The sequence below is a fragment of the Dermacentor albipictus genome, chromosome 10 (genome assembly GCF_038994185.2).
Source record: "Dermacentor albipictus isolate Rhodes 1998 colony chromosome 10, USDA_Dalb.pri_finalv2, whole genome shotgun sequence".
In the NCBI taxonomy this organism is placed as follows: domain Eukaryota; kingdom Metazoa; phylum Arthropoda; class Arachnida; order Ixodida; family Ixodidae; genus Dermacentor; species Dermacentor albipictus.
Genome location: NC_091830.1, coordinates 29,441,748 through 29,464,779, shown reverse-complemented (window position 1 = coordinate 29,464,779; position 23,032 = coordinate 29,441,748). Strand labels below are relative to the sequence as shown.

Here is a 23,032-nt window from a genome sequence, read left to right as displayed (position 1 = left end):
CGACTGAAATACAGACACTCTCGCCAGAGCAATTGGCAGGGGGCGCTAGCGCACACTCACTTCCGAAAACGCCCAGCATCCCTCGCATTTATCGTTGTTTTCGGCCGTCTCGGCTTGAACTCTCACGCGCGCGTTGAGTTGAGAAGTTTCACGTTATTTTTGGCCCCTGCGCTGCAACGGTAGTCACATCGCTTACAAATCTGCTTCTCTCGTCCGCTGTGACTGTGTATCGGAAACACCGGAGACGCAGGGAAGCCCGCTATCAGTTCGGTGCCAACACATCGAGACAGCCTGAAGTGCCTTCGAAACTGCATTTAATCAACAAAAGTGAAGGCTGTTAAAACGCGAACTTCCGAAGAGCAGCAGTTGTCCGAATGCTGGCGAACGACGTCGTTGACGAAACGCACAGCTTTCGGTCTTTTGGTCACATGCGATGTCGAAAGCTTGCTTGAATACACTAGCTTCCCAAGCTTCTTCGCTTGAGTCACCGCTGGTCGATTGGGAACTTGAGCTAGACGAATCATCGCTCTCCAGCTCAAGGCGTTCTGGAATGAGGACGCCTCTCCAAAGTTTCATTCACCCAATAAAAATGTTTGTTCTCTTTCTCTCTCTCTCCGCGAGCAAAGCAGTAACAGCGCAAGTTGACGATGCGAAGCACCGCTTATTGCTTCCGAGGGACCGCGGTTCGCGTCCACGGGTGCGAGCGCCATAGCGGTACGTTGAGTGTGGGTGGCCTGACATGAAGCGACTTCCGGTCTACTCCTTCAATTTTTGCAGAGCGCTACTCCGCGGAGTGGATCTTGCGGCGGGGCTGCTCCCATTCCGCCATTGAAAGATACGGGAGGCACTCTCAGTGTCACAAAGGAATAGACTTGCTCCGCAAGGAGCACCGAAAGAACTACTACTGGAAGCACTCCGAATCTACCTTGGAGTTCACCATTAGGCTGACATAAGACAGAGGTAATGTATACGTGGATGTTGATTTTCCTGCAGTAGCAGTAAAACAGGCTGGTGATGATGGCTGCTGCTGTCACAGTGAGGTGCTGCGCTGCTCGAGGTCTGCCCAATTCCATGGACAGGTGCCGAATGAGAGGCTTAAGCCTCAGGTACCCCGTTAGAGAGCTCTGAGCCTATAAAACACCTATGGCCAGAGCGTGGAGACACGTTTGAAGATATAGGGCCGCAGTGTCCCCTCGAGTAGTAGTTAGCCGGCAACGCAAACAGTAAAGGTTACACAAAGAACTAATTAGTAGCTGAATGGGGAAGTGTGGAATTAGGTATTTGAACACGAGATCCATTTCGTAAGAGCTAACGACATTTTTTTTTCTATACACTCTTGGGAATGCAGCACGAACACAAGTGCCGCTGACACGTCTTGAAGTGCTTTCAACTTTCGGATACATTTATTACCTTTCGTAACAGAATGCACTAAGTTACTAAAATTATTATCGTCACCGTTGTTTATGAGATTCCGGGTACACTTGTTCATGTCAAATCCCGGTCCTCTTCGGCAAAAACGTGGCTTTTATCGTAGTGCTTCACCGCCTAGCGGACAAAGCGCGGATTGTCCCGACGCCGGCTTTGTTACCGCTGACGTCACGTGCTCTTGAAGTCAATGCTTGTGTTACTTTCGTCACTTCGTGCAACTTTCCGGGTGGGTGAGTCGCAGTCGGCAACTTAGCCGATGATTGGCTCCCCCTTCGGAACCCCTCGTCCATCGTCCTCTTATGATCGGTGGCTACAGAGGCAGAGTTGCTGTTGCCGCTGTCTGTCGTCTGTTTGATGCTTGTGATTCCGGACGACGAATGCGAGACGGCGACGCGCTTGGGTGTTGTCGTAAGCCGATAGGTAGCGCTGGATGACGGCGACCGCTTGACGTCACTTCCGGTGCCCGCAGCGCTAAGCGTGGTCTTCTTCGTATCGTATGGAGAAGCGTCAGTAAATTGATACCGGCGGTTTGCCCTCCGACGCTCTTCCGGCGTGTCCACTAAGACGCTGTCCGGTCGGCGAAGGAGAGAGGAAAGATATAAAGTGAATTAGACGGAAAGCGTGACCCAATTTTGACACGTAATTTCTTTATAATTATGTACACCATCTAATCTTTTATATGTATGCAAGCGACAGCAGAATCAATGTATTCGTGTTCAGGTGGTGTGGAAGCTGCACTGTGCACGGGTTCCAAGGTACTCCTTAAGCTGTCTCCGACGACATTTTCTCCTAGATGTCTGGGAACATTGTTAAATTTCGAATACGATTAGATTATGCTGTATCTATCATTTGAGTCGTGTTAGATTCGAGAATTTGATACTCGGAACTTTCGCATACGCCTGTATTTTACGGATAGTATAGAATAAGAATGGATGTTCGTGCTTATCTGGGGGGGGGGGGGGAAGAAAAAGAAACATTGCAGAGTCGCCTGAAATGTGTTGTTAATCCATGTTTAGTAGTAATACTGACTCAATACTGAGAGGCACTACAGTTAGCACGCTGAACAAAGCAATGTTTTTCTGTTCATATCTTGCTGTTTGATATCTTATCGAAGATGTTTCTGCCTCAGGTAATCTGCTGATTCATTACATAAATTGAAGCGGAGCATTCCTTCAGTATCTTCGCACTGATGCAGGGGTATTTTCCTTCATTTTTTAAAGAAAAAGTATTGGGTATGCGATTCGATGGTCCAAGCGTTGTTTTTCGGAATACAGCCGAACCTCGATTTGCAGACGCCCGACGTTATCTCCCGACAGAGTCCCACAGAAGCCCGAACACACAGTTTCGGTAATTCGTAAGCGATATCAGCACGAGACCGTTCTTATCCTATGCCCTTGAATACTTTGCCAAGGTGACACGTGGGGCATTCAGCCCTAAGTACACTAAACGACGGCACATCATCTCCAACGGACAACTCCACATCGAGCGCGTCCGTTTGATGAATAGCCAATGCAACGAAGTCTGCAGCCAGGTTAGGGATAGTGGGAATTGATACGAAGTTTCAAGTGTGGCAGATCGATTACAACAAGATATACTGTGTCGTGGCATCACTTGGCATTGTGGATGGTAGCGAGAGTGCCTCTTCGTGTGTCTGCTGATGTGCCCATAGAGATAGATAGATAGATAGATAGATAGATAGATAGATAGATAGATAGATAGATAGATAGATAGATAGATAGATAGATACACAGAGAGATAGAGAGAGAGCAAATAATAAATGAAAGCTAGGGAGGTTGACCAGGACTGAGCCCGGTTGGTTACCCTAAACTGGGGAAAGGGAAAAGTGGGCGGAAAGATTAAAAGAAGGACAGAAAGTCTACTGGGGATATCATTGGGCCACTCAGTCCGGATCACAGACGCTGACTCCATCCGGTAGCTTTCAAATATCGAAGCAGCGCTTTTGTGGCCTTTTGTAGCTGCGATGTGCGAGACCATGGTCCCAAGATCTTGTTCAAGGTGAACGATTTACCACCTAACTGACGATGACGTGCCCATAAAGCTCTTCGTGATTCGAGGGTGTGTGGCTTGGGGGATGTGCAGCAAGTCACGCAGGAAAGCTATCGCCGACTCGGACAATCGTCTTCGACAGTTCCTGCCACCATTTTTTTCCCCCACTCGGTATCGCTTCGATAAATCAAGTCGGAAGTGGCGCGCAACTTACTGGTCGCGGTCCGGGACCATGTTTTCATTTGCGACGCCCTCCCTTCCGCTGGTCCGCCCTCCGCCGGTCCGCCCTGTGCCGTCCGGCTGGTGCCACTCGAAGAGCGGCGGATTCGTGGTGCCGGTGACGTTCGTCTTCCCGGCGGTGCTGTAGTTGGCGGCGTTCTGCGAGGTGAGGTCGTGCATCTGGCGCCTTATCTCGATCGACGAGTACACCATGAGCACCACGAAGGTGCACATGAACGACACCGAGCAGACGTAGAACCACAGGTTTTGGCTGCCACCGGGAGAATGGCAGGTCCAGGAGGAAACATGAGAGGGAGAGAGAGAGACACACACACACACAGAAAGAGAGAGATATGTAGAGAGGGTGGTGAAGACGGCGAACGCTGGCCAATCATCGCCGCCGCTGTGCACGGGGTTCGCCGCTCGTGTTGGGACTCTTGCTGCTCACTGACCGCCGCGTTAGCCGCCCTCAAGCCCTCAAGTTTGCAATGTATGCTATGTACGTCTAATCCACGCTATTGATATGCGTGTATACTATCTGTATGTTATATGCTACCGCACTGTTGAGCAATGTATGGGTGACAGGGCCTTAGTCAGGCAGACAATGTACTGCCTTTAGCCTTGCCATCCAAGACCTTCACTGTGTCTAAATCAATGCTGAATAAATAAATAAATAAATAAATAAATAAATAAATAAATAAATAAATAAATAAATAAATCCGCAGCCGTTAGACCACTACACAGTTGGCGGAGGCGTTCTCAAAGAGAGAGATAAAGAAAGAAATGAGAGAGGAGGGAGGCAGTGAGTGAGTGAGAGGACAACTTATTTTACAGAAAACAGAGTGAGCAACTGGACGAGCTGGTTAACGTTAAAGATCTTTTATATCCCATGTCTTCTTTTTAATGCGATATCAATTATTTGGACACTAAAGGCGAATTTTCGTTGTCGGCGTCGCCGTGCTGTCCCATATAAAGTCAAAGCGTGATGAGATCCTGTTGCGCCCCGCACGCCGTACGCTGTTGGTGCGAGGGGAAACGCGCAAAGGGTGAGCCGAGAAGGATAGTGGCTTGATGCGCGCAGCTCTTGTCGCACGCGAAAGGGAGAGGGAGGAGTGAGAGAGAGATTCTTGTTTGGGAAGGAAAAAACATGGGGTAAAGTGCAGCGCAGTAACTGTCTCTCAGATGAGGACACCTCAACCGCGCTGCACAGGGGGGAAGGGGTAGAAAGGTGCTGAGCAGTGACCTGAGCGCGCGGTACCATTATGCGCGGTGCCCAGCCGTACGCCGCTGCGCCCTATCTACGGCAGTGTCACTTATGTTCATATGACGCCATGGATATCATTGTATGTTTTTACTCAGGGGTCGTTTTTCTTTTTACTAAATAGATGCGATGTTCCTTGAGGCTGTGTCTACGTTATAAAACGGCGAAGAAAAATGAACTGCGGCGGGTATTGCTGCCTGTTTGAAAAAAGAATTGCCAAGCTAAGAAGAAGTTAGGCAATTCAATTTTATTGCTGATAATTTACCAAAATGGTGACTGAGGGCTACGCGGTCAAATGTTTTAGAAAAATCACCAAAGACGCAGTCAGTTTGTAAGTTCCAGACCGCGTTGAAATGCGAATGTGTAGTTAATTAGTTGCGTCTCAACTGACGAACCTCTCCTGAACCCATGCAGACTACTGCATACATTGGCGTTTTCCCCTGCCTGTTCGTTTTGCGTTCAGCGTTGCTAGAGTTACGACACATAAAAGCCTTCAGACGAGGATGTACATTATAACAGTACCGGTGCTAAGGCCATTTATAACTTGCTGTCGCAAGTGAATCTTTCTGTGATCGCTGCTTTCAATCGGGAGGTACCCATGACACAGGCGACACAAATGAGGGCTCAGACGAAAGGATAAACGAAGCAGTGAAGACACCAAGTACAATCTGCTGCCGCAAGTGAAGTTCGAGCTGCACATCCAGCGCCCATTGCAGGTATTGCGAAGCGAGTGTGTTCAATGCATGACTAAGGCGGCACACGACTCACGTGCGGTTGTCGTAGGCACGCCGAGATGGATTATACGGTCCCATGGGGCCGAGCATCATGATAGGGTGGTACGATGGTCGGACCACCGTGGAGTATTGGCTGCTGTACGGGTAGGTTGCGAGGGAACTCATCGCAGCAAAGGTTGGTGGGCGCTTTCACTGGCAGATGGCTGCGATGCGATGGGCCAGCGCAGCGACCGATTGGCTTCGTCTTCTTCGTGGTTTAACGTTCGGTAGTCGTAGCTGTTGCTGGTTGCTACTGCCAGAAAGCGGTACAAACCCACTATGGGGCTTGTGCCGCAATGTCACCTTAGCGTGATGTTACAATTCGACGCAACGTCACGTTACCGTAACGCTAACCTTGGACGTACTGTCAGAAATTCCGTGGTAGGGAGTTGTGCCGCCATCTGGCATCCATCTAGCTGGCGGAGGCTAAGTGACACTTCCCACTTAGCTACGTGGGAAGCGGGAATGGACTAAGTGTAAAGTGCACTCTAAGAAAAAAAGGACTAAAAGGGGTAGGGAGGTTAGTCCTTTTGGGGACTAACTGATTTGCCACAACCATTAGTCCTTTTGGGGACGAACTGACATGGGATGAACTGTTACTCCCCATGCGCTTACTCCTTCGGGGACTAACAGTTGCGCTTGCCCGATGGTCCTCAAGGGAGTAACGGTAATTCGTTCCGATGCTTCGCAAGGTGGAATTAATTAAATTAGGCATTTATACCATAATAAAAAAATAATGAGCTGAAAAAAAAAACGGGCTTAAGAGCAGCAGTCGAACTCACGTCCTCTCGCTCACAAGTCAGGTACTCTAACCACTTCACCACGCCGCTTGGTTGACAAGACGGGATATTTAGGCAAGGTTAAGCATGGGAACACAAGTGCGGCAATATAAAAGTGACTCCGTATTTTGTGCACGCTATGCAGTGAGAGTCTAACGTTGAGTGTACTTGCAACCATAAGCGACTGCGAAAAGAAATAAGCCCGAGTATTATTAGGTTGATTTAAACTGAGGCATTACGCCATGTATACGTGTAGCGAGCTCAAACGGGGCACCGAAGACGACAGAGAAGGGCAATTCCTCTGTCACTTAGCGTGTGCCGTTTGCGCTACACATCGCTTCAGTTCGCAACCTCCTTGGAACGGAAGGAACTTAGGTACTATTGACCAAGAAAATCTAGCCGTCTATCAATGACTTGCGCGTTTAATGTGTACGCTCACTTATAGGGTGCGCATGAAGGGCATGCCTCTTCACATTCCAGTTTTAAGTTTCACGTAATTTTCGAAGAGGCAAGGTGCTGCTTTGCATGTAGTTCAATAGACAATGCACTAACTTCGAACCGTTCATGATTTATAGACAATACCGTTTTCGCCGCATCGCTCCATGACACGGACCAACACAGCGAAGTGCCTGGGGAGTAACTGTTGCCGTTCGTCCTCCCATTGCTCTCTTTCCGAGCAGGAACTAAACACTTACTCTCCGAAATTTGCACACGGCACGCACATTCATGCAGTTAGTCCTTTGAGGGACGAAAGCGCCCTTTTTAGGACTAACGGTGCAGTTACTCCCGTTTTCCCCGGGATTTTTCTTAGAGTGTGGGAAGGAGAAGTGGGAATTTCCCATTTCTCTAGAGCCTCCGCCAGCCCTGGCCGCTAGAGAGCAGTGTGATCTCTTACCGTATGGCAGTGCGTCAGTTGCTGTGATCTAAACACCATACTTCACGCCATGTAGGCGTATTCCATTCAATGCCCGCCACAGAGGCACTGAACTTAGGGGAGGACGAATATTTGAAGTTTCGAATAGGAATCAAATACTACGCACATCCTATTCATATTAAAAAGAAACTATTCGGTATTTTGGAATATTGAAAACTAAGGTCTTCGTGGTTACTGCTCTCTGTATGCTAAACGAATTTTCGCAAATTTTCGTAATTAAATAAACTACAAACATTTTCGAAGTAGTGCAGCACTACAATGGGTTATGCAAGCTTGGTTTTCGATTTCGTGGCGAAAGCTTGTATGACAACCTGAGATTCTTACAGCGAAGCTGTTAAGTGATGCCTTCCTTACTATCGTGTCCGCGTGTAGCAGACAGTGCAATGTCAGGCCGACCCGCGGTGGAGGCGACGCAGGCGTTAAGCACTCCCCATAGGTGGGCCGATCCCGAGGATTGTGCTAGATCCAGGTGGTTCAAAATTGATCCGGCGTCCACCACAACGGCGTGCTTCCTAATCACGTCGTGGTTCTGGCACGTAAAATCCCGAAATCTAATTAAAAAACAAACAAAAAGGAAACTTGCCGCTTGCCAATGCTTTGCTCTGCGGGTCGAAACTGTGAATTTGTGTTCGCATCTACATATTCGCATCTTCGCATCTACATCTACATCGCATCGCATCTACATATTCGCATCTTCAGTATAAAGAAAAAATTTGCGGAAACAGGACACCTCACGAACAAAAATATTCTGAGCTTTCTTGTACGAATAAATCTGCACTCTACGCGAGAAACTTGAGAAATACAAATGTGCGGGAACAAAATCGATCATTTATCGCGTGACGTAAATAAAGTATGTTATTTCAGGCGATTTGAATGAAGTGAATGATGTCTATAATACATTGAAAAGACATTGACACCCGATGCATTTGAAAAATTTCCAACACGCCATGCAACTAACTAGATTTCGGAAATTCATTGAACAAATTTTGAGCACGTGAACAGATATTGCAGCACAGCTGAAATTAGATGAGCCTCGAGACCTATGCAGTATACGTTTTAAACGTTGGTGGCGTTCGTTATTTCTTGTCATTCTTGCCTATCTGAGGCACGTCTTCCTGAGTACATGTGCAGACACAGCGTCTGTAGTGCTTTATAATGAAAGAAATAAAAAATACATGCCGTAAGAGAAGGAGTAATGGGGCAGTGTAGTCAGTCTTGTGAGACGGCAAACACAAATCTCAGAGAAAAAAGATGGGAGAGAAAGGGGATAGAAAAAGAAAAAAATTGGAGACAAAGTTTAGAAATAAGTAAGAATGAAAGCGTAAATATGGGACGTGAAACCGAATCGTTAAAGCACAACATCGTGAGCATGAGAAGAAAAAGAAGAACAGCAACGACAACATCTTCATCTTGGGCTACATACGGGTCACATAGGTCACTTGTATGGGGACCGGCCTTGTTTAAACAGAATCGTCATAACTTCCCCTAGTGTCCCCTTTGTGCCACTTTATTAGATTTTTATTCGCATTTCGCTTTAGGGTATTTGCTTCAGTAAGTCTGACTGCCCAGTATACGTTAATCTTGTTTCTTTGACGACTTCTCGCGCCTTTTCTATTATTGTTGTCCAAACATGGAAATGTAGGCTACATCACAGCCGGCTATTCCAAAATCCGAAGTTTGATCCTCAAGCAACGGTAAGAAAGGAAACGAAAGAAGATCAAAATAATTGATTTTGCGCTAAACGAAAGTTTGTTCTTCTATGTACATTTTGTGTACTTTATTAACAATCCATTTATCATGGGCGTGTAATTGATGACGACATGTTTTAAATGTTATGAGTATGTTGAAGAGCGGCGCATACCCAGTCGCTCAAGTTCAACGTCAAAGTGGTTCACTCACGAGTGTCACGCACCCAGTAGTGCACAACCAGTGAGAAAAGTTGGTTTTCGGTTCGATAGTTAAATAGTCGAAAAGAAAACTTGCCCGGTAATGCCGAGAATGCTATTCGCATTAAAAGCCCGAGCGCTTGGGTACCAACGCAAATGAAACAGAAGGAAACAGATTCTTAGCCTATCCTCCTTTGTGGGTACACGGCATAGTTGAGGATTATCATCATCGGCATCAGCACCAGCATCATCATCATAAACATCGTCGCGTTCGGGTGGTCACGCTTCAGCATGGGGTACGTAGTCCCTGTGTTTTCACTTTTGCTTTGGCCTTCTTGTTCAGCTTTCTGCCTTCCTTTAAGTTCTGCATGGCCATGCTTATACCCATACGAAAGCCTCTTTCCTCTATTGTTTGAAAAATTGACAGCGAAGCTGGCAAGAGGGCTTACACAATCGCTTTGAAGTGGCGACGTCGTGTGGGGTCGTGCTTGGCATCAAATTTCGATCAATGAGCAGTCAGATACGCAAGATGCGTTGGAGTCCAGAAACTTTGATCTGAAACGCAATCATAGATTATAGACTACAGATCATAAATTAGCGTATACGGTGTACCTCACTCGAATAGACAATTTTGATTCTTGTGCGCTTTCTTTTCGTGATACAGACAATCCATAAGTTTTGCATCTTACGTCGTGTTTTACTGGCACCACGCTTGACGTCAGCCAGGAAATTGTGCGGCTCAGCTGGCGAAGGGTCACGGCGTGGTCCAGCAACGGAACCTGCCCGGCGGGCCCGAAACGCGCACATGACCAGGGAGTCGGTGGTGAATCATCACTAAAAGCTCTTAGTCGGCAAAATAAACAGGACTCACTCACTCACTCAGACAACATGTCTGTTGCGTAGGTCTCCACTCGGACGCAGACCTACCAACATTTTACTCACTCGGGCTCAAACTCAATAAAATTATACTCAAACGGACTCACTCTGACTCAGACTCGCAACAATACTGCTCAGTCTGGCTCGTTCGCACTCAAACTAACGGGTGCGTGTGAATTTGAGTGAGTCTTAGTCAGTCGACTCAGGAGTGAGTTTACCAACCCATGATAATAACAGCCGGCAAACAGACTCCATGCACTTATCTCAAAACTGATACTAACTTCAAAATTATTTCCTAGTGGACGCGCCTCGACGACTCGTTGGCTTCAATTCGTAAGTTGCAATGCGGGCCCTAGAGCAATGAGTCCAGAAAAGCTTATTAGTGTAATTTCAGTAGGTATACAATATGCGTTTCGATTTCTCCTTCTAGTGACCAGCAATCCAGCTCAATGGCTACAAGTGGGCGTTTAAAAATTTGAATTCGCATGCGCACAGACACTACATGCCACTGCGACGCCGACATGCAGGGTTCTGAAGCTATGTTTGTAACGTTACCGCGCTGCACGGAATATAAGAGCGAAGAACAGTATCTTCCCAAGTCGTTCACAGGCAAGGCGACGTAACACACGGATCCTACAGTTCTTTTCTTTTTCTTTAAATCTATCTTTTTCCCATCTCTTCGAAGCTAGCGTCAGTATTCATGGGACTCAACCGCCACTGGTATGCCTACTCTACCTCCTCTGGTGCAGTGCCGCCTGGAACCAGCCCGTTCAGCCAGCACCACCACCACCACCACCTGAACCAGTGCCGAGGTAAGCCCTGAAGAGCGGCAGTCGCGTAAAAAACCGGTATCGAACCCCCTTTCGCTGGTATTTTAGCCACGCCGTAACTCGTAGCGTGAAATTGCATATGTGCTCAGTACGTCTAGAGACAAGTCTGCCAGGGCTGCAGTGAAAGATATATTGCAAATTTATCATGGTACGGGTACAAGATACTAATGCCTCAAGTGTTTGAAGTGCAGATACAAGTGGATTGGTCGTACCCGATGCGTTAACTGCCATTTGTATCCCAATATACTTGCATGTAGCATTAAATTTCTCATCATAGCTCCACTGTCGAGGCAGCGGCAAGTTTGCACACTCTTACTCGCAAATTTCTGATCTCCCGCGAGCAGACATACTTCTTTTCAAATTTCCTTTACTAGCACGTACAAAGCTTTTTTTCCCCCCGATGTTCCAACAAAATGATATATCGAAATTCCGGAATAGTCTATGGTGTTCTCCGTATGTGCAGCATGCTGATCAGAGAAAAATACTTTGCGTATTCGGCTATATTTATTTCATGCCGCCTTTCTCATGCTTGGCGATCCATTCGCAACGCGGGTCAATGTCTTACACTCTTAAAATGGTTGCACCCTTTGGGGTGTATATTGTCCCACAACAATAATCGTCATCTGCCTTGCCTGCGTTTCCTTTCCTGAAAACTCGGCGCTCGCTACTTTCCTGTCGAGAATGCTGCGTCACACTGATAACGCGCATGCCGTTCGTGACTGGGAAGTACCGGGCTCGCAGCGTTAAAGAAAGAAAACGCGGGCAACACGGATGACGATTATTGTTGTGGGACAAGATACGCCCCAAAGGGTGTAAATTTTTCTAAGAGTGTGCATTGCTGTGTGTTCGTTTGCACAGTGTCGCGATTGTCCAACATAAGGCTTCAGTGCATAATCTGCGTATTATGTGTAGCTAATAGATTGCACCTGTTCTACGGGCATGAAAACATGCTTACGAACACGGCATCGGGCTATGTAGCTTTTGTTTCCAGGTGTCAGTGAACGGCAATAAATGCAGCCTAGGGTTGTAAAGGTATCAAGACTTCTACACACCAGAAAGTCGAAGGTTCGAACTTGGTGACGTATGTCGCAGCCTATGTGCCAAAAGGGATGCACATCATCATCGCCATCATTATCATCATCATCATCGCTGCAACTACGGCATGAGGGTTTGCACCAGTGTTCAAAACACGCGTAACTTCAAGTCAAAGTTAACGTTCAAGGTGGAGCAGTACACACCGTTGGACATGGTCTTGCCAAATGAGCACTCTAATTTTCCTTCGTGTCCCTCGGATGGAGAAACGGCAGATCATGTAAAAGCAGGTTATCATGAGCAGAGCGATCATGTAAAAGCAGACTATCCTGAGCAGAGCTCACTTCCTTTATAGTAGAGGCTTGACAAAAAAATATGCTCGCAAACATACTCACCATTTTCCTTCTCACTAGGTGGCGCTGAAAAAATACATGAAAAAAAAAACTTTCGCAAGTTTCGTAAAACTGCCTCACAGTGTAGAAAATGTGCGAATGCGCCGTGAAGCTAACCAAGTAAATATTACTTTAGCGCACGCGTCATCAGCGGCAGAGGAAAGGGTGTTAAACCTAAAATTTTACACAGAAAAAAAAAACTGTGGACAGGGGGAGAGGAAAGCAGCTGCGGAACTATATTGAGCACCGAAGAATGAAATCAAGAGAGCGAAGTTTTACGATGTTTGAAGGCGCTCAGCGCTACTGTCCGAACCCACATAAGCGTTTACAGGCTGCTTCACGTAACTTGAACCGAACATCAAAAATATGCATATGCCAGTAGGTGGACAGAACCAAGGTAATGTTTGCCGTCGCTTGGAGGTACTCGGATTATTTTTTATTTTTACAGGGAAGCTGTATACTTCTACCGCCCGAGAAAATTTCGTGTCGTCGTAAGCGAAAAACTCCCATACGTGGGTTGGTCACGGAGACAGTGCAATGCCGGGCCGACCCGCGGCGGAGATGAAGCAGTCGTTAAGCCCTCCCAATACCTGGGCCGATACCGAAGTTAGTGCAATACCGGGCTGGCCCGCGGCGGAGGTGAAGCATTTAAGCACTCACCATACGTAGGCCTATCCCGAATATAGTCCAATGCCGGCCGGACCCGCGGCGGAGGTTGAGTTCCCCATTAATTGGCCTACATGCAGATCTTTCCTGGTCATACTTCTTCACAGAGTGGAAGGGCACTGAGATTTTTTTTTGCATTTCGCCTATTTAGATAATTAAGTCTTAATCAACATCTCGATCATTATAAATATATGAAAAACGTGAATGAGAAAATTGTAGAGGAACATGAAAAACTCCCGATGCAGCTTTCTGTTGCTCAATACGCGCTACATAAAAAAAAATTCCGAGCGTGAAAGAAGCCCTCGAATGCACGCGATATTACCGCGCGACTGGCCGCTCAAAGCTTCTTTGGAATCTTCGCTACCAGGTATATTTACCTTGCCGGATACGTGGAAGTCGGTGGCCGAAAGTGTTCCCGAGACTCGGCACAGCGCCAGGAGCACTGCAAGCCGGCGTGTCCGGTGAACACCACCTAGATAGCGCAAGGCCTTTTCACTCCGATTCATGACGTCATGTTGGAGTTGGAGTTCATTTCACCACAGTGATTCAATGTTTACATATTCATACATGAGGCAAAGATACAATGTGTGGTGCGGAATGCAGGAAAAAAGCTGCGACATAAACGCAGCTTGACTGGCCCCACATCCCAGCTCACCTGGCCCGACCGCCATAGAATCTAATGGACACGCTCCCGACTATGCAGCATTGGTTTTGACGTCACTGCTTTCATCACGCCATCCTTGTCAATGTAAATTTCGGGCCAGGTAGCGCGACGGTATGGATCGCAGTAAACTGGATTTGTGCTACCTAGGTGGTGTTGGTCCGGGGCCGAGTCAGGCGAAACCTCTCGAAAAGTGATCGCGTCCCCGACAGCTTCTACTGGGCGAGACAACTGTTGACGAGGAAGGTGACGACACGCCAAATCGCAGGTAGATAGGCAGAGAAGGCTTCGCTCTAGAAGCGATGGCTTCAAGGAGAGTTGGCTTGCGAAGGCTGGTTGCGTGACGCGAAGCTCTCCTAGTTCCTTTGCTTCCTCCACGGTGGTATCGTAGAGAAAGACATTCAACAATAGCGGACATCCCCATAGAGCCCAGCGGCCGAACTGACTAGCGCACCAAGCCACTGGCATCAAAACCTGAACCACACTTTCGGTTTCGGTTTAGGGCGCGGTTACGCTGGCTGCGCTGGTCAGCGCAGCATTTGTTTTTGATTCTACTGCTAAACCGCGCGGTCTCAGTGAGGAATGCAACTTTAAAATAAATATGACTGCGAGCGATCTTTACAAGCCTCCATCGAATCTGTCCGCTGTGCGACGTGCTATTTCATGAAGTAGACGCATGATGCCTTGTGAAATGAGGGAAATGTTTATTTTGCTCAATATAAAGGCTTATTCCGGGTTTTTGTTGAGCTCATCCAAAGTTGTGGCGCCAGGTAAGCAGCAGTGGTACCGGTACGAAGTTCCATCAGACGGCATCAGATGAAAATAAAAGTAAATTACAAGCATGCGTCATTTTGGTATTTAGACCTTATAAGAAAGTTGTGTGTAGAGGCGAAACGTGCGAAAGTGGTAAACCTACTACATTAAAAAAAAAGCAATTCGCTTTTACAAACATGGGGTAGAAAACACCCCCCTCATCCCAAACAACAGATAGCTTGCACGTGACGTCATGGACGCAGCTTCTCACTTTGCTGGTCCTCCAGCATGGCGGAGAGGAAGACGGCAGTTTACCATATGCACTGTCACCGGTAACCTGCTTCAATGTCAAGGAGACGCGGTCGGAACGGTGCTGGCATCTGTGCTAGAACCACGGCAGAATCTGCAGAACCACCGCGCGAGACCGCAAAGGATGCAGCTTCACACGGGGTCGTGCTCCAACATGGCGCTAAGATGACGTCAGTGCAAGCCATGCATACCATACATGAAATATGACGAAAACATCCGATTACTAATCATTCTTCCATTCCCAGGTACTATTTCCCCTTCTTTAAAAGTAGAAAAACATAGACGACTGCCAGTTTTCGACACAACTTGGCCTCAGCCGACGTGATGGTACGCCACGTATACACACGTGGCCACAACAAAGGCTCCCAGCCAGACGCTCACAGAATGCTTTCTACTCGCGCTCATGATAAATACGTGGGCGCAGAGCCTGTTTTCAGTCGTTCAGGAGAAATAATTTTTGAGTATAAGGGCCAAAACGCGAAAACACCCGTGTACTTAGATTTAGGTGCAGGTTAAAGAACCTCAGGTGGTCCAAATTGCCGGATTTCCACACTACGGCATGCCTCATAATCAGATCGTAGTTTCGGCACGTAAAATCCCATATTTTTTTTATAAGTTGCCGGTTTTTCATCTTCTCGGCGTTAGCTATCGCGCGTTCTGCCCGCGCAAGCAAGACACTCCCGTCTTATCACTCTCGGCAATCGCTCGTCGCGCTTTTGACAATCATGAATACCGAAAGAAGGTATATGTTCTTCGGAGGGGGGGGGGGGGCATACAAATTATCACAAACTTGTTTCAGTAAACTTCAGTGGACGCGGAACTAACTGCGTCACCACACCACAGCCGAGCTGCTTTTCGCTAACTGCTTCACAACGCCGGATGCGGGGACCGTGCTTCAAAAGTACCCAAAAACGTAACGAAATCAGTTACAGTAATGTGCGCGGTCAGAGAAAGCGCTACAAACATGTCCCAGAGTCTTTCAGTACACGTCGAACCAACTGGCGACAACGGCCGAGCTCTTTTTTTTCGGCAACTGCGTCACAACGTTCGCTGTCGTGCAGCATATAAGTCGAAATTGCTTGAAATGCAGCGCAGACTGTCAAACAAGATTTCTCACCTTGCCGTAGTCAAATAGCGCAGCGGTGCCGTGTAAAAGCGCATAAGTAACCGAAGAACACGCCGGGAGCCCAACAAAGCAGGCCAGATCCAAAAGAAGCAGACGGGTCGCCGAACATGCGCACGATCACATGCGCAGTAGGCCTTGTACGCTTCAGTGGCGTGTCCTGCCACTGGTCTGGCGCATGGCATATGCTCAGGCATTCAACTGGCGCGTCATTGGCTTGTTGCTAGGGGACGCAAGAAAATAAAGTCGCAACGCATAAGTTCATTTATAGGCAAAGCTTTCGTGATCTTAGCGGGAAAGAATAGAAAGAAATAAAACGCGCTCAGTTAACTTCATTTCACATTTCTTTTTTCTTTCGACGCTCGCGTTAGCTAACGGATAACATTATTACTAGCGTGACGTATTTCCTGTCGCCGGTTTTCGCCGACTGTCCGCTTCCTGCTGAATTTCTTTCTCTGCGGTAGTGCTGTTTTGCCCCCGTGGGCGTCGTCTGTTCAATTCGTCCCTTCTTCGGAGCTCTTCGCAGTCGGGAGCGCTGTGCAGCTGTTTTACCCACGGGACAGTCGTTAAGCGAAGTCGGGCATCGTCTGGATTCGCTATTCAGTGTCTCTTTAAGGAGTGAGCATGGCTGAGGCAAACGCCCAGCGCTCCAAACGAATACGGAAGTGGCGACCGCGAAGGTGAAATCATTATGGACTACCAACTAGCCGCAGTCATTTAAGGAAGTCGCCTTGAAACTTCAAGTGGGAATCTCATCTCATCTCTCTCTCTCTCTCTTGCGTCCAGTGCGAAGCCAAAGGAGGTGACCGAGGAGACGCTGTACAAATGCGTCAACGAAGTGCTCGACGCGGCGACCAAGAAGCGCCGCAAATTCCTGGAGACGGTGGACCTGCTGGTCGCGCTGAAGGACTACAACTTCCAGAAGTACAAGCGCGTCAGTGGCGTCGTCAAGTAAGCAAACTTATACGCGTGTTGGAAGCTGTACCCGCGCCTTTTCAAGCGCGTTTCGTGTCCCAGATCGATCGTGTAAGCTGCCATCGCAGGAACAGGTTGACGAGCATTGCAGGCAAAGCGAAACACCAATACTAGCGCCGAATAACCGAGACAAGAGATGTCGACAGTGCGCGGTCCCGTAAAGAACCATCTAACCTGCAGCACATTATCCGGGAGTGTTCAGGACATAGTGATGTTCACGAATGGGCAATAGGAGACATTCCTATGGAAGAAAGACTGCCGAAGGTCACCGGATGCTACCCTGAACGCACAGACAGGGCTGCGTATGTGTGTTCGATGTGTCTTATGTGTCCTCATGGTTGTTTTCATTATAACTCGGTTCTGAGGCGTTGTACCACCGACATGCCCGAAATCCCAACCATCGTGGCATACCATCCATTCGTGGATTCACCTTGCAGGGCGATAGTTGTGGCATAACATATTAGGCCAGGACCTTGGAGTTAGCAATAGGAAGCGCAGCTGCAGAAGTTTATTAGGCTCTGACAGCAGCGCCAAAAGGCTAAACAGGACTTGCGTGACTATCAGTTTTCTGTCCTAACACAATTATTTCGAGAAAAATCAATCAATCAATCAATCAATCAATCAATCAATCAATCAATCAATCAATCAATCAATCAATCAATCAATCAATCAATCAATCAATCAATCAATCAATCAATCAATCAATCAATCAATCAATCAATCAAGCTCGACTACTCAGATAATCGTAAAAGATGCCAATGCGTGTCGATGTCTGATAGCACCACTATACTGGGTAGAAAGAAGCCTGCACAGTGCAGATTGATAATGCGATGCCTTTTGCATAAAAGAAGACGACGGATGCATTACCACAATTCTTATCGAGATATCAAGTTAAGATTTCAGGCACCGGAACAGCTGCATGCGCGATGCGCGCGCCTGATAGAAGATTAGGATATGTTGTGTATTGTCCAGTTTTGAGGCGAGTTCGCCTTTCACGCATGTGATCAGTGGTGCATTAAAGCTAGTCAAGTCATTTCATGTCCAGCGCCAGTTCTGTGCATTTAGTGTTTGTCTTCGTCTTGCTTAGCACAATAAGTAAATTTCGTAAAGACTGAAATTGTACTTGTAGTATGCGATTGTTTACTCCGTGGGTTCATATCGAAAAAAAAAATACGTCGTTTGAGTTTGCGTTGTTGGAGTGGCGAGAGGAGCTTGCTATTGCATTCAACGCACGTGTGTTCACTGAAGAGCGAGTGCTATTCTAATAGCTAAGGATAATATAACCTTTCTTGAAAATAAAAAAAAAATAAACCTTGAATTTTCACTAGTATAGTTACCGCACCTTTGGGTGACCGACATAATCTGACGAGCACAGACAAAGGGTCGGCCTGTGTTCCCCACACAAGCGTTAGCAGGGAACGAGTTGCAATTAATGGGTTAAGAATGTGCTATGGAAGTAATTGAAAGTCAGCCGTTCCGTTGTACCTTACTGCCGCGATTGGCGACCAGTTACTGCAGATGCGTACGTGTGCAAGCATATCCTCCGAGTTCACACGCATCGTCTCCCAATCCCGGAGGCTACGATGTACCCCACACCGGTTCACCTCATTTTGTCGTCGTCTTTCTGTACAGGCTGCCGCACGTTCTAAAGCCGAAGATCCGGGCCTGCCTGATCGGCTACGAGGCGGAACGTGAAGAAGCCAAAGCCAACCACTTGAACTTCATGGATTGTGACACAGCCAAGAAGCTGAATGGGCGGCGCAAGGCGATTGAGAGGCTCGGTGCGTGTTCGTTGCAAACAAACGTTGTGTAGGGCAGCGTTTGTCAAAGCTTGCCACACGGAGCCGACACCAGGGGTCCTCGGGGAAGTACTAACGGTTAGGACTGGGAGCCTCAAGAAGTCCTGTCACTGATCGGCAACTTCTACCTGAATACTTTGACTGATTTCAAGGCGCTTTGCTGCGCGCACACACAGTGTTCACTCTATCGCGCTTTCCTCTTTCTGTCCCCCCTTTCCCTTCCCACAGTGTAGGGTAGCAAACCGCACGCTAGTCTGGTTGACCTCCCTGACTTTCCTCTCTTTGCTCTCTCTCTCTCTGTACCTGAATACCGGGCGAAGTATAGCTAAGGACGTATTTAGTAGCAACCTACGAGAGGCAACCTTTACATTGATAGATGTCAAATCAAGCAACACGAAACAAGAGGAACTAGGCCTTAACAGAACGTGACTCCCACTACCTAGGGTATGGTACCGTTCTTATTGATTCTGAATAGCGAAAAACATTTGAAGCTCTCAATACGCCGCATCGCACGGATCGTAATATGCGACTTCGTTAATTTCAGTGTCGCCAACAGTACCACTTGTCCTTTGTGCAGAATTAATTTGCCGAAAACAGTGAGAAATGTCCTAATGAAAGCCGGTGAACGATATATGAACCGGTCAGCGATCAGTTACAACTGGAACGAGCGGATACAGCACGTAAGAGAAAACCACCGCGGGGAAAACAAAAATGATGCCAACGATGGTATTTTGTTGTTTCGGATTACTACCAACTTGACCAAACCACCACATTTGTACTACGGCGGAAGTTTTGAAATCCCTTAGGGTGGCAACGGACGCGCGGTTCGGCTGTTGTAGCAGGGCTCCACTGTAGGACTTTCGTTGCTGCAAAGCTGCACGCGTTGAGAGGGATAGCTTTTCTCACTAGCCATACGTTTACGCAAACCCGACAACACCTGGTCAAGTCGACCCATCGGTCTCTCTAGGAGGCCGGGTCGAGCGACTGTCGAGGCGAGTTTGCTCAACCCGCCAGCAAGGGGTGGGCTGACTCGACAAACCGGATTAGCAAGGTGCATCAAAACGCGATCGGGTCAGTACGAATTCTTGCCGGACCCGTCTACGCCACTTCCATTTAAACGAAGTTGCTGTCTCGACCTTGGTAACTCCACGCGTTCCATGGAACCCACGTGATTGGGACCGCAGACGCATCTTGTTACATGCCGAAGTGAAGCTATTGACAAAATTCCCAAGCACTTGCAATGTGCGAGCGTGAGGAACGAGTAACGTCAACTGGATCACACATACTCTAGTGAAATGCCTTCATGGCCTAGTGAGGTTAGACCCACTTGTAGCAGAAGGTAGAGCGAAAAAGACACGAGCACATCGGATCGTAAAAGATTTCGTCTTTCCCGCGCTATCTTCTGACATGAGTGGATCGCGAATATTTGGGCGCCTCCTTTTGAGCGACTGCGTTATAGAGTTTGATACAATTTAACGTTTTTTGGTATCTGTTCACAGTTGTCCCGGGGAGTAATGCTGAACTAAACTTGCGATAACACAAATTAGTGTTTGGCTTCTAATTACTTAACTAGCACGTAAAAAGAAAAAAAAAAGAAAGAGGGAGACGATTTCTAAAAGAAATTTATATCCCTGCGGTACGTTAAAGGACAGTGGTAGTTTTCATGCTCTCAATAGATACGCGTACCTTATGTCCAGTGCATACTGTGTGTATGATTACTTCAATTTCTATGGATGCATTTTTGATCACCAGTATTTCTTGATATTGTCATACTTGCTTTTTTGCTTTATTTGTGCCCAATACTGAGGGCGCTAGCTACTAGTATTGCGGATAGAAATTCTACAGAACGCTGCTTTCTCATCATGCTGTATTACTACAATTACTACAACTGCAGTGAATATTTCGTAACGTCAAACTTGATAGAACTTGGTCTGTCGGTCGGTATATGCAAGTGGTTCCAACGCTTATGCAGCGGCAAGGTACGACGCCTTCCTGGTACCAGAGGCGCTGGTCGCAGACCTAAAGCGAATCTTGGGACCCATTTTCGCAAAGGAGAGGAAGTGCTTCACGCCGTTGCCGCCAGGCGTGCCCGTACTTGAGAAAGTCGAAGAGCTCAAGAGCATCACCAGGATGTGGATGAGGAAGGTGGGTTAAATTCACGCGCCCTTACAGTAGAGAAAGACGAGAAGAAAATCCAACAAAGAGAGTAAGGAAAAGAAAGAAAGAATAAACAAAACGTACTTGTCTAAGTAAAAAAAAGTTATGGGGTTTTATGTGCCAAAATCACGATCGGGTTACAAGGCACGCCGTAGTAGGGGACTCAAGAAATTTGGACCACCTGGGGTCGTGTGACATGCACCTAAATCGAAGTACATGGTTGCTTTCGCATTTCGCCTCCATCCAAACGCGGCCGCCGTGGCCGGGATGTGATCCCGTGACCTCGTGCATAGCCGCCCAACACCATAGCCACCAATCAACCGCGGCGGGTCACATGTCTAAGTACTCGATCGTTTGACGAGCTTGCGCGTATGATGACACCAGACGGCACTTTATCCTTTAAGTAATTGCGGCATGTCGTCACCGGCCTGTCTGCTAGCTTTGCCGTTTCAAAACCGGTATCAACTGAGAGCACATTCGTAGGCAGAGGTACCACATTGCCTAGATTACTACTATTATGGCATACAGATAACATACAATGCATTTCTAAGTGATATATTGCGTTGAAGTATTAAAAAATTAACTATACTCACGGCTATTGTAGCAATTAGCAAGAAAAAATCTGCATGCAGTGACAACAGTACCGAATCATACATACCGAATCATCAGCTATATTATAGAACGTCAGTGAACCCGAATAATAGATCTAAATAGATCGTAGTAGGAGAGACAGACAACCTGCAACCACTAAGCCTCTCAATTTATTCAAATAAATTCGACTTTTGAATGACATCTGACGGATCACACTTGCCTTGCATTCCGGAGTTCCAGAGCATGTGGAAAATAGGCGAGTTCTGTCTACGGTGTCAGGACTTCGTTTTTTTTTTCATGTCGTCACGTGCAGGAGATGACGTTCAGCATCTCCGTGGGACACGTGAAAATGAGCGCCCAAGAGCTGGCCGAAAACGTCGAGGCGACCAAGACCGCACTCCTGGGTCGGATCGGGAATCGATGGGAGACCATCAATGCTCTGAGCATCAAGTCTACCATGGGGCCCGCGTTCAAATTGTGCTGACTACTCCATGGGTACCAGTCACGGAGCCGCCGACACCTGAAGCCGTGCTGCTGGCAGCCATGTATAAAGAGTACTAGACCACCCGCACGTTGCTTTGTTTTTTTTGCTGTTTTGATTGCATGCTTCTGCGCTGAAAGGGCACTATAGAGAGAGGCACGGTAAAGTAATGCGCAAAATGAAGCTGTGACGTCGAACGTCGCGAAGTTGCTGTGCAGATTATGAGGCACGCCCAAGTTTACCCTGCGCGTTTATACCACAAAAGCCGTTTTTATTTGTTTTTTGCTTTCCGTCACTATTCGAATGCGCGCGACGGCCGGGGCTTCGGATTAAAGTCGACATCAGCAGCAATACAGCACGCCACAACAGCCAAAGTGTAATGCTAATCTTGCAGAAACCCCACTGGCTTTGCTTTATGAGGAGAGTTGATGTGCTTTCAGAAAATAAAAACGATATATTGCAGGAGTCACCGCAATTCTACGGGAACTCAAATTTTCCGCTACGGACGACAGTGTGACAAAGGTACGTCATGGGTTGCAGTCTCGTGGAAACTGCGTAACATAGGTTAGCTAGAAAGGTATCCGAAGAGACTACACTGAGAGAGAAAGTGAGTGCGGAGAGGAAGAGGCGATATTTTGTGCAACGAGAGAAGTTTTCATATTATGAGAGAGGAAAGGAGCTTTGCGTTCACGTCGCTAGCGTTTAAGCTACGCGCGAGAGCGCTTATTTTGCTTTCCTTTATAGCGAAGCTTTATATGGCTAGCCGATTCTTCCGTCCGTTCATCCATCTGTCGTTCGGTCGCGTGGAATCGAAAACTTCTTCGGCACAACCTCATGCACATGCACGAAAAAAAAGGCGCGCGATTAGCCAACATCACTTGATAGTAGAACGCCTGTCTACTCCGATCCATGGTGTGACGCTACCTGGCCTGAGATTTGCATTGATAAGGCTGGCGTGACCAAAGCGGTGACGTCAAATTCACTGTTGCCTACTCGGCAGCATCACCTAGATTCAATGGCAGTCGGGTCAGGTAACATGACGTCATAGATCGGAGTGGAAAAAGCCTTCTTCTGTCTAGGTGGTGTTGGATTAGCTGCAC

At 47.5% G+C, this 23,032-nt stretch overlaps 3 protein-coding genes across 6 annotated transcripts in view; 1 reads left to right on the top strand and 2 right to left on the bottom strand.

The window, feature by feature from the left end:
• The window catches only part of LOC139050778 (neprilysin-1-like), a 71,494-nt gene that overhangs the window by 21,298 nt on the left and 27,164 nt on the right, over positions 1-23,032 (bottom strand). Inside the window, exon 1 of one of the 3 annotated variants that reach the window (XM_070527524.1) lies at positions 15,924-16,106. The exons of the other annotated variants lie outside the window; for them this stretch is intronic. The gene's annotated coding sequence lies outside the window, so the exon portion shown is untranslated. Of the gene's footprint in view, positions 1-15,923; positions 16,107-23,032 lie in introns of those variants that run through there. 3 annotated transcript variants of the gene reach the window in all.
• LOC139050779 (uncharacterized) lies at positions 1,378-5,920 on the bottom strand. Its single transcript, XM_070527527.1, has 3 exons — positions 5,684-5,920; positions 3,650-3,925; positions 1,378-1,995 (listed from the first exon to the last, which is right to left on the bottom strand). Exons 1-3 carry the CDS (start codon positions 5,812-5,814, stop codon positions 1,539-1,541), a joined length of 864 nt encoding a protein of 287 aa, XP_070383628.1. The 5' UTR covers positions 5,815-5,920; the 3' UTR covers positions 1,378-1,538.
• LOC139050781 (large ribosomal subunit protein uL1-like) lies at positions 9,527-22,018 on the top strand. Of its 2 annotated transcripts, XM_070527531.1 has the most exons (6): positions 9,527-9,583; positions 10,913-10,975; positions 16,716-16,880; positions 18,537-18,685; positions 20,676-20,848; positions 21,765-22,018. In XM_070527531.1, the coding sequence occupies exons 1-6, from the start codon at positions 9,579-9,581 to the stop codon at positions 21,933-21,935; spliced, it is 726 nt and encodes a 241-aa protein (XP_070383632.1). In that variant the 5' UTR covers positions 9,527-9,578; the 3' UTR covers positions 21,936-22,018. The 2 variants fall into 2 exon arrangements, with proteins under 2 accessions (XP_070383632.1, XP_070383633.1); XM_070527532.1 differs by lacking the exons at positions 9,527-9,583; positions 10,913-10,975 and adding an exon at positions 16,412-16,609.

What these genes read in the sequence shown, in the direction of transcription:
- LOC139050779 (XM_070527527.1), bottom strand. Translation starts at nt 5,814, where the DNA reads ATGAGTTCCCTCGCAACCTACCCGTACAGCAGCCAATACTCCACGGTG. An exon ending in CGTGCCTACGACAACCGCAC is followed by an intron (nt 3,926 to 5,683) that starts GTGAGTCGTGTG and finishes TCCCGGTGGCAG; the next exon opens with CCAAAACCTGTGGTTCTACG. An exon ending in ATGGTCCCGGACCGCGACCA is followed by an intron (nt 1,996 to 3,649) that starts GTAAGTTGCGCG and finishes CCGACCGGACAG; the next exon opens with CGTCTTAGTGGACACGCCGG.
- LOC139050781 (XM_070527531.1), top strand. An exon ending in CCACCTGAACCAGTGCCGAG is followed by an intron (nt 10,976 to 16,715) that starts GTAAGCCCTGAA and finishes TCTTGCGTCCAG; the next exon opens with TGCGAAGCCAAAGGAGGTGA. An exon ending in CAAGGCGATTGAGAGGCTCG is followed by an intron (nt 18,686 to 20,675) that starts GTGCGTGTTCGT and finishes ACGCTTATGCAG; the next exon opens with CGGCAAGGTACGACGCCTTC.